At 43.8% G+C, this 10859-nt stretch overlaps 1 protein-coding gene across 1 annotated transcript in view; it reads right to left on the bottom strand.

Annotated features, from left to right (window-relative positions):
* The window catches only part of KIT (KIT proto-oncogene, receptor tyrosine kinase), an 85046-nt gene extending 74681 nt beyond the window's left edge, over positions 1-10365 (bottom strand). The window contains exon 1 of the mRNA XM_082272999.1: positions 10233-10365. Within this exon, the coding sequence (XP_082129125.1) occupies positions 10233-10269 (37 nt within the window). The 5' untranslated portion in view covers positions 10270-10365. The remainder of the gene's footprint in view (positions 1-10232) is intronic.
* Between the last annotated feature and the right edge of the window lie 494 nt (positions 10366-10859).

Below are 10859 nucleotides of genomic sequence, written 5' to 3' on the forward strand. Positions count from 1 at the left end.
GTTTCTCAGCATGGGCACCATTCATATAATGAATAAACACAAAGCTTTCCCTGACTGAATGAGGTGCCACGTTCTCCACCCTATCCAATCAGAGAATGCTTTGCATTCATTCAGATAATGCAAAACGTTCTCTAAAGAAAACCCATGCTGAGTGGCCAACCTCCTGTTTTCAGAATGCATCAGGCCAGCCAATCATCACAGGACCCAGAAACAAGTGGAGATCACTGGTGTCTACTTCATTGATTCCTAGCTTCCAGGGACATTGGTTAGGTATGTTCCATGCCAGACCAATGTAACTATGTACAAATATACCATACATGGATTTCATCTTCATTAAAAAAAAGATGGAGAATCATTGTAGAGAAGCAGATAAAAAAAGACTGTACATAAGAATGGACATTTGTAGGAAAAAGACTAAATAGGGAAGGTAACCTGTGGCTTTCTAACTGTTAAAGACAGAAGTAGCCCATGGCTATAATAAAACTTGACAGAAACACACCTGTTTTGTTATTAGAGATTATGGAATATGTTTTACCTTCTAATAGCTTACAAACAGGTCATTAGTGAGCTATGAAGATTTCCAGTGAAGGCATTTATTACAGTTAGACCCCGTTCAAGCTGGGGCGACTTGTCAGGCGACCTGGTCGCCTGACAAGTCGCCGTGGGTCGCCTGCCATAGAGTAGCACAGGACCCGTTCTAATAGGAGCGACACAAGTCCCAGCAGATATCCCATCTGTCTGTGTCAGTCGTGACAGAATGAAGCCAATGCTTCCTGTATAGCTCCCCCTCCGTCCTGTCACAGGCAGAGTGATAATAAATACACTCCGCCTGTGAGGAGAGATACAGGAAGCATCGGCTCTGCATGCCAGCAGTACTCACCAGCAGTACCCACAGCAGTACCAGCCAGCAGTACCTACAGTAGTACCAGCCAGCAGTACCCACAGCAGTACTAGCCAGCAGTACCCACCAACAGTAACCACCAGCAGTATCCACCAAAAGTAACCGTCAGCAGTACCTACAGCAGTACCCAAAGCAGTGCTAGCCAGCAGTACCCGCCAGCAGTACCCACCAACAGTACCCGCCAGCAGTACCCAATAGCAGTACCCACAGCAGTACTAGCCAGCAGTACCAGCCAGCAGTACACACAGCAGTACCCGCCAGAAGGAACCACCAGCAGTACCCACCAGCAGTAAGTCACATGTGCTAGGGGTGCAACTAGCCCCCAGCACATAAATGTAAATATCCCAGTATGTGCAGTGTTTCTGACTCCTACCACCATGACCACTGTTCCTTTAATATCTCTCAGAAGAAGTAAACCAAGTACACGCGGGTCAAATGCCGGGCAACATCAGCCGGTTCATTAAAAACTGGCCTCCATTGGACCCGTGTGTATGGAAGTCGGTCAGATAAGAGCCGGCCATCCGGCATGCACAAAATAAAACTGACTCCCCACTTTTTAGCTGGCTCCTAGATGTCAAGCAAATTTGTCAAGCCCTGCTATAAGCAATGCCTGCTTTCACTTTTGTCAGGGCTCAACCTTGATTGACGCATGGCCAAAAGTGATAGCTGGTACATCGATATTGCAAGTAGATCTTCCCATCTATGGGCAAACTCTGTCTAAACCATCACAACCAATTACACCACCGCAATATGCGCTTAATAAACCACATTATTAAACATCTGTATTTGAGCAATTGCTGACTTGTCATGTGGTTCCTGTTTACATTTACTACCTTCATTACGCACAGGAAGAAAAAAAAAATCTAAAGTCCTAATAACAACAAGCCATCTTAGTACGTATTTAATCCATGTGTGCAACAAATAAACGTTACCTGAATGAGCACCAGGTATGTGGATTTTAGGTCTAGACTTTAAAAAATGTGCAGAGGTTGCTTGTAAATTCCTATCCATATTTGCTTTCCAAAGATTATAACAAGCAAACGGCAGCTCAGCAGCTATTATAACTCTTTGAAGCCTCCTTTAGCTGGCCATATACACAGGATTTGACTTGTGTTTTACATCTTTATTAACTTGGGCACCACAAAGGAAATGGGAAATGGCAAAGACACCTTCTGACATTGCGTAAACTTTTGTGGTGACAGGCTATAGAAGGCATTGTTACCAAAGTCACACACATAGGGGGGATGGAGGGTAGTTTAACTCGTTCATGACCTTATTTTAGATTTTAGATCATGAGCCAAAAAGACAGAAAGAGGTGAGGGTCAATGAAGTGTATGACAGTGCAAAATAAAAAAAAAATAGGCATACCAAGTACATCTATTTAATACATGCAAAATTCTCCATGCGTTATCCCTTTAAAGATTGTGCATGAACAGAAGGATACCAGTTGATCTGCCAGAAATGCACTGTGGACTGGGCCTTGTCCAGTTCCCTCTTGTCAAATACCTTAAACTCACTAAAACAGAGCATGGAATACTCAATTTTTGACCAACTCTTGATGAACTGGCCTAAATAGGAACTGTGGTGCAAAATTGTCATCCAAACAGTAAATGCATCCCATCAGATTTCTAGATTGTAAGCTCCAACGAGCAGGGCCCTCTAGTTCCTCCTGTTTTGAACTGTATTGTAACTGTATTGTCTTCCCTCACATTGTAAAACGCTGCGCAAACTGTTGGCGCTATATAAATCCTGTATAATAATGATAATAATAATCAGATGCAGTCACTGTTTGGGTATTCAGGCAGCTGCGGGTGCTGCGATTGTCTGAATACAATACCCAGCTTCGGAGATTTCTCCATCTATTCCTCCATGGGGGGAATCAAAACTGAGCCATGCGTGGCTAGCATGACTCTCCCATCTTTACAACATAAAGGCAAATTATTCTGTAACCCCAAGGTTAGAACTTGGAGGGATAGTTTTTCTACTTGAGACAACAACACAACACAGGACAGCTCTAAATTTCGGACATGATCAACAGGCAATTTTGAACAGTTATAACAAAATGCTTTCAATTATATTTTTAACAGCAAAAGGGAGCAAATATATGAAGTTTATAGCTAGGGTTTACACTTTAAATTAAATGCATGTGTACCACTGATAGTCATAACACATAGTGTTTAGGAAGAAGATCAGCACACTGATGCTTGGTGGAACTGTCAGAGCCCACAAGTCAATGCACGGAACTGAGAAGACGTCCTTGTGCTGCTTTTAACCCGGCTCTGAAAAATCCATCTATCTTAGAACATTTATTCTCTCATGATGACTGGCAGGTTATGTCACATACTGGTTGTAGTCTTTTGCAGTCACGTTCGAAACCACAAACATCTAAATTCTACTAGTAGGAGATCTACTAAGAAATTAGCATTCCCTAAATATGAGGGATCATATGCAGGATGAGCAGGCACAATTTGGTCTACTTCGAGACAGCACAGCTTACAGAGAAGCTTGCATGTGTAAGTTATAACAAGGGAGTGGTGCTGGAGCCTCATATAACATAATGATCTGGATAGTCGTCATAGTTTGTATGACTGATGTCACCACTGAGACCTGTCTGTCTGCCACCACAGATAAGATATTGTTATCCTCTTATTTGTTGAGCTGCTTATACCTTTATGCCTCGTACACACGTTCAGATAATCGTACCAAAAAAAAAAAAAAATCGCTTTTGACTTGATCGCACGATAATTTGATCGTTAGTACACAGCTTTCGACAGCCGATTATGACAATTCGTCCAACAAAATCCGAAGGGACAAACACGAAAACTTATGTCGTACGATAGCCTAGCGAAAGACAATCGTTTAATCAGAACAGTATGCATCCGCTAAAAATCGATAGCCAAAGACCACGCATGATCAGAAACACAAAAATAACCCAGAAACACCTGGCAGCCATGGTTTTGTTTTGCACTATCTGATACCTAGCTATGCAACTAGGAAGCTTTTCCAGAATCGTACGAAAAAAAAATCATACGCTAAGTACGCATTGTTGAATTCGATATCGGTATCATGCAACAAAATGCGAACGATAAGTCGTACGATTATCTGAACGTGTGTACGAGGCATAAATCTATAAATGAAAATAAAACATACTTTCAAATACTTTTTAACTCCTCTGAATACACTCAAATGCAATATTAATTTTACTTGCAGACATTTTAATTTCGTTTTTCATCACATAGGATCCACTGGCCACAAACACCTGTTTACTTATTGGAGTTGGCACGCACTCCCAGCACAGCCTGAATAGCTCGCTCACTCTGTTATGTCTCTTCAGCGTGCCAAATATCTGCACATTCCCAACCTTGACATGAGCACCAGACTTGCACTTTATTCCTATAGTATGTGTGGTCCGGTTGGTTGAAATGCATTGGACCAATAACAAAGTGAACTAACCAACAACAGTCACTACTGGTAATTCTAATTCTTCGCGGATAACTTTCCTCTTCAAAACACAATAATCTTTGTTAGCATTAAGTCAGAAACACTATACTAAATTCTCACAGCTGCAGCATCATTGGCTGAAAGGTACATCAGCAATTATTAACCAGGGTTCTGTGGAACCCAGATGTTCCTCCAGAGATTGCAACAGTTTCAAGCAGGTGATTGGTCTCCAAACTGATGGTTATTGCATAGTTCTGTGGCCAATTGTACTTGGCAGAGCCAAAATCAAAATACAAATCAAGGGCAGACTGGCAACTTTCGGCCCAGGGGGCAAGTACAAACCAGAGGCTCATGGTGCAGCGACTCGGCTCCCCTCCCACTCTCCGTCTTCCCGTTCTATTCCTGATCGCCATTCCAAGCTAAAGCCCTGTTCTGGATACTCTCTACTTACCGGCTGAATCCAGGTTCCCGACCTGGCCAGTGGGGGACAGTTGGGGGGGAGCGGGGACAGCTTGGTTGGGGCTGGCCTTTTTACGGGGCATCAGAGTGGCCCAGGGGGCAATTGCCCCCCTGCCCCCTGGCCCAGTTCTCCCCTGATACAAATTATCTTTTTAGCGGTCTGCAAAGGGGGCATTCTTCCCACTGACCACCAATTAGATTTTTCTGAGGGTCCCTGAAACTTAAAAATGGTTTTAAGGGTTCCACTGTGGTAAAAAGTTTGGAAAAGGCTAGGGTACATCAACTTCCTAAGGAAAGGGAAATATGTTATTGCCTCTGGACTTAACAGAATAAAACTAGAATTGATACTAAACAGCGGTCATGCATTACAAAGTTATCCAAAGTTTGTGCCTGGGCTGGGGGGATTCTGATGCCATGCTTGGTGGACTTCTTACTACTTGTCATTGTTAGTGGAGAACTGCCAGTATGTGTGGAAGCCCTGATATAAAGAACTGTAGCACTTTCCGACTTGTCACTAAAGCACTTTCCTAAACATGTTCACACCCTCGTCTAGTGTCTGTTCTAGAAGGTCAACTCCTAAGGATAGTAGAGGCAATCTGTGTTGTCTCAGGCTCTCTTATCTCTAGTCTTGTAACCGTAACAACAACTTAAGGCACTCATTTTCTACTATCCTCTACAAAGACATGGCTAAGGTTTCAGCAAAGTTTTCACTGAGTGCCACGGCAACCGTTCAAAGACACAAAACTGACACAGCAAGAAAAAAAGAACTAGCTTGTCCAACTGACTGATTAGCTAGCTACTGCAGGCATTCTTTCAGATGAAAGTCACAATCACTTCTAAAATAAGTTAAGACTGGAACAATAAGTTCAAAGATTGACAGCGACACTATATTCAAAATACGCAAAAACACCAACACACAAGCTAAGAATTCATGCAAACGTCAAACATAAAACGCAATCATGACCATCCTAGAAATCTCATGTTTATTGATCTTCGCAAACAAAAATTGTGCTTTGTCGAAACTTTTACTTCAGACTCGAATTTATCCATTCTCAACCAGGGTTCTGTGGAAGCCTAAGGTTACTCCAGAGGTTGTTAGGAGTTTTTTCCAGCAGTGGCTGATTGACTTCCAATCTGATGGTGCCCGTTTAGTTCCAGAGCCAATACCACTTGGCAGAGCTTGCAACGTGCCACCAACGATTGCTGTCTGAAAGGGCATTCTGCCTCACACTGAAAGAGGGACATTCTTCCAACTGACCACCAATGTAAGCTGCATTTCTCTCACTGATCTCTGATAACTTGGTTTTAGAAAGGTTTCCCCAAAATCTAAAAATTCTAGGAGTTCCTCTCGGGTAAAAAGGTTAACAAAGGCTGCTCTTGTCCAATGCTTCTCAACAATGTTGAGACAAATCAAGAAGTACTTACCCCCCAATAAAAGTCAGTGTTTACCGAATGCCCCTTGATAGGTATAATTTATGATGGAACCACACTTGTGCATTTTGGGATAAATGTGCTTTTTATTCAAATAAAAGGAAAACACATCTTGCCAAGACACAACACATACCTGGCTAAACCCCATTCTAAAAGCAATCTACTGGCTTTTAAAATACCTAAAAGAATAATCGATGGGTTACCATTAAATATTTATTAATATTAATACTTATAAATTAATTTCTAAGAAGCAGAAGTGATCACCCTACTAATACCCCCTCTTCATATCAATTCATTAGTAAGAAGACGACGTGATCCCACCACTATCACCCCTCTTCTTATCTATTAATTTCTAAGAGAAGTGACCCAAACACTATCACCCCTCTTCATACCAATCCATTTCTAAGAGAAGTGACCCCACCACTATCACCTCTTCTTCATAACAATTCATTTCTAAGAGAAGTGACCCCTCCACTATCACCCCTTCTTCATAACAATTCATTTCTAAGAGAAGTGACCCCACCACTATCACCCCCTCTTCATACCAATTCATTTTTAAGAGAAGTGACCCCACCACTATCACCCCTCTTCATATATCAATTCATTAGTAAGAAGACAACGTGATCACACCACTATTGCCCCCTCTTCTTATCAATTCATTTCTAAGAGAAGTGACCCCACCACTATCACCCCCTCTTCATAACAATTCATTTCTAAGAGAAGTGACCCCACCACTATCACCCCTTCTTCATAACAATTCATTTCTAAGAGAAGTGACCCCACCACTATCACCCCCTCTTCATAACAATTCATTTCTAAGAGAAGTGACCCCACCACTATCACCCCCTCTTCATAACAATTCATTTCTAAGAGAAGTGACCCCACCACTATCACCCCTTCTTCATACCAATTCATTTCTAAGAGAAGTGACCCCACCGCTATCACCCCCTCTTTATAACAATTCATTTCTAAGAGAAGTGACCCCACCACTATCACCCCTTCTTCATAACAATTCATTTCTAAGAGAAGTGACCCCACCACTATCACCCCTTCTTCATACCAATTCATTTCTAAGAGAAGTGACCCCACCACTATCACCCCCTCTTCATACCAATTCATTTCTAAGAGAAGTGACCCCACCACTATCACCCCTTCTTCATAACAATTCATTTCTAAGAGAAGTGACCCCACCGCTATCACCCCCTCTTTATAACAATTCATTTCTAAGAGAAGTGACCCCACCACTATCACCCCTTCTTCATAACAATTCATTTCTAAGAGAAGTGACCCCACCACTATCACCCCTTCTTCATACCAATTCATTTCTAAGAGAAGTGACCCCACCACTATCACCCCCTCTTCATACCAATTCATTTCTAAGAGAAGTGACCCCACCACTATCACCCCTTCTTCATAACAATTCATTTCTAAGAGAAGTGACCCCACCACTATCACCCCCTCTTCATACCAATTCATTTCTAAGAGAAGTGACCCCACCACTATCACCCCCTCTTCATAACAATTCATTTCTAAGAGAAGTGACCCCACCACTATCACCCCCTCTTCATAACAATTCATTTCTAAGAGAAGTGACCCCACCGCTATCACCCCCTCTTTATAACAATTCATTTCTAAGAGAAGTGACCCCACCACTATCACCCCCTCTTCATACCAATTCATTTCTAAGAGAAGTGACCCCACCGCTATCACCCCCTCTTTATAACAATTCATTTCTAAGAGAAGTGACCCCACCACTATCACCCCTTCTTCATACCAATTCATTTTTACGAGAAGTGACCCCACCACTATCACCCCCTCTTCATACCAATTACATTTCTAAGAGAAGTGACCCCACCACTATCACCCCCTCTTTATAACAATTACATTTCTAAGAGAAGTGACCCCACCACTATCACCCCCTCTTTATAACAATTACATTTCTAAGAGAAGTGACCCCACCACTATCACCCCCTCTTCACAACAATTCATTTCTAAACAGAAATGTTCCCACTACTAGTATCCCCTCTTCTTATCAATGCATTTCTAAGAGAAGTGACCCCACCACTAGAGTCCCCTCTTCTTATCAATTCATTTCTAAGAAGAAGTGACCTCACTACTAGTACTGTCACTTCTTATCGATTAATTTTAAAAAAGAGAAGTGATGTCACCACTACTACCCCCTTCTTCGCATCAATACATTTCTAAGAAAGAGAAGTGATCCCACCGCTAGTACACTCTCTTCTCATCAATATATTTAAAGGAAAGAGAAGTGATCCCACCGCTAGTACACTCTTTTCTCATCAATACATTGCTAAGAAGCAGAGGTGATCCCACCACTAGTCCCCCTTGGTTAAGGAACAAGGCTTCAATCATGTCAGTGTTAGTTCAGTTCTCTGCAGGCACTGATGCTGAGATAGTGAATTCAGAGCTTTCCCTGGAACATAATGTGAAGTCGTTATAACATGCAAATGACATAAACCCAGGTCTGAGCCCCTGGCAACACCTTGGCACAGAGAAGCTGGCTGCCCTGGCATCAGTTAGCTATGTGTACAATCCACTCCTCTGATTGGTCACCTGCCAGTACAATGTATCCAAACCTGACCATAACCCCTGTACAATGTGTCCAAACCGGACCATGTCACCTGACCATGACCAATGTACAATGTGTCCAAACCTGACTATGGCCCCTGTACAATGTATCCAAACCTGACTATGGCCCCTGTACAATGTATCCAAACCTGACTATGGCCCCTGTACAATGTATCCAAACCTGACCATGACCCCTATACAATGTGTCCAAACCTGACTATGACCCCTGTACAATGTGTCCAAACCTGACTATGACCCCTGTACAATGTGTCCAAACCTGACTATGACCCCTGTACAATGTATCCAAACCTGACCATGACCCCTATACAATGTGTCCAAACCTGACTATGACCCCTGTACAATGTATCCAAACCTGACCATGACCCCTATACAATGTGTCCAAACCTGACTATGACCCCTGTACAATGTATCCAAACCTGACCATGACCCCTGTACAATGTATCCAAACCTGACCATGACCCCTGTACAATGTGTCCAAACCTGACTATGGCCCCTGTACAATGTATCCAAACCTGACTATGGCCCCTGTACAATGTATCCAAACCTGACCATGACCCCTATACAATGTGTCCAAACCTGACTATGACCCCTGTACAATGTGTCCAAACCTGACTATGACCCCTGTACAATGTGTCCAAACCTGACTATGACCCCTGTACAATGTGTCCAAACCTGACTATGACCCCTGTACAATGTATCCAAACCTGACCATAAAGCATGGATCCTGTACAAGGATACTAGTAGTACTGCAGTCATCACATCCCATGGACTACAAGACCTTTCTATAGAACTACAAGTGTCAGCACCTCTAGAGCTGTAAAGACACGCTGTGATTTGTAGTGCCACAAGCAGCTGACGTGCCAGAGGTGGCCTGATGGAAAATAAGTGCTCCCCCAGCACCTGCATCATGGGAATCATTACATAGAGAAGTATACAAGCAGCCCAGATAGTGCGATCCCTGCAATCATAGTGCGATCCCTGCAATGATAGTGCGATCCCTGCAATCATAGTGCGATCCCTGCAATCATAGTGCGATCCCTGCAATCATAGTGCGATCCCTGCAATGATAGTGCGATCCCTGCAATCATAGTGCGATCCCTGCAATCATAGTGCGATCCCTGCAATCATAGTGCGATCCCCACACACCACTACAATCCTCCCAATATTTCCCCGATCTCTTATCGAACACACGTGTGCCAAGCCAATTGTATGATAACAGAAGAAGACGTGGCAGGACGTCCAGAGGGATCACATCCCACAACACTGACATACTGCTACATGGCAGCAGCCGGGAAAACTTCTCCGCATACAGAGAAGCAGAGATCGGATCACACAATGTAGAAGGATGGATGCTCACTAATAGAAAGGATAAAGAAAGATCCAAGCTGACCTGCAAAAAGCAGCAAGCAGATAAAATCCCAGCCCATGGTAAGAGGAGGGTGGGCGGCTGCGAGCACCCTGGACAGTCCCGATACAACTCTGTGTGTCCCCAATCCACAGGCTTCACTTCTTCAACTGACCTCCTGAACAGGAGCAGCCAAGGTATAGAGCAGTCACTGTCCCAGACACGCCCCTGACTCCGCCCATATACACACAGCGCTGCATGGTGCTGCTACACAGTGCGGGGACTCGGGGAGAGCTCAGCATCTGATCACAGCTCAGCAGGGTCAGTCTATGCACAGTTCAGCAGGGTCAGTCCATGCACAGCTCAGCAGGGTCAGTCCATGCACAGCTCAGCAGGGTCAGTCCATGCACAGCTCAGCAGGGTCAGTCCATGCACAGCTCAGCAGGGTCAGTCCATGCACAAATCAGCAGGGTCAGTCTATGCACAGCTCAGCAGGGTCAGTCCATGCACAGCTCAGCAGGGTCAGTCTATGCACAGCTCAGCAGGGTCAGTCTATGCACAGCTCAGCAGGGTCAGTCCATGCACAGCTCAGCAGGGTCAGTACATGCACAGCTCAGCAGGGTCAGTCCATGCACAGATCAGCAGGGTCAGTCCATGCACAGCTCAGCAGGG

Source organism: Pelophylax lessonae, assembly GCF_965119305.1.
Source record: "Pelophylax lessonae genome assembly, chromosome: 1".
Classification (NCBI taxonomy): domain Eukaryota; kingdom Metazoa; phylum Chordata; class Amphibia; order Anura; family Ranidae; genus Pelophylax; species Pelophylax lessonae.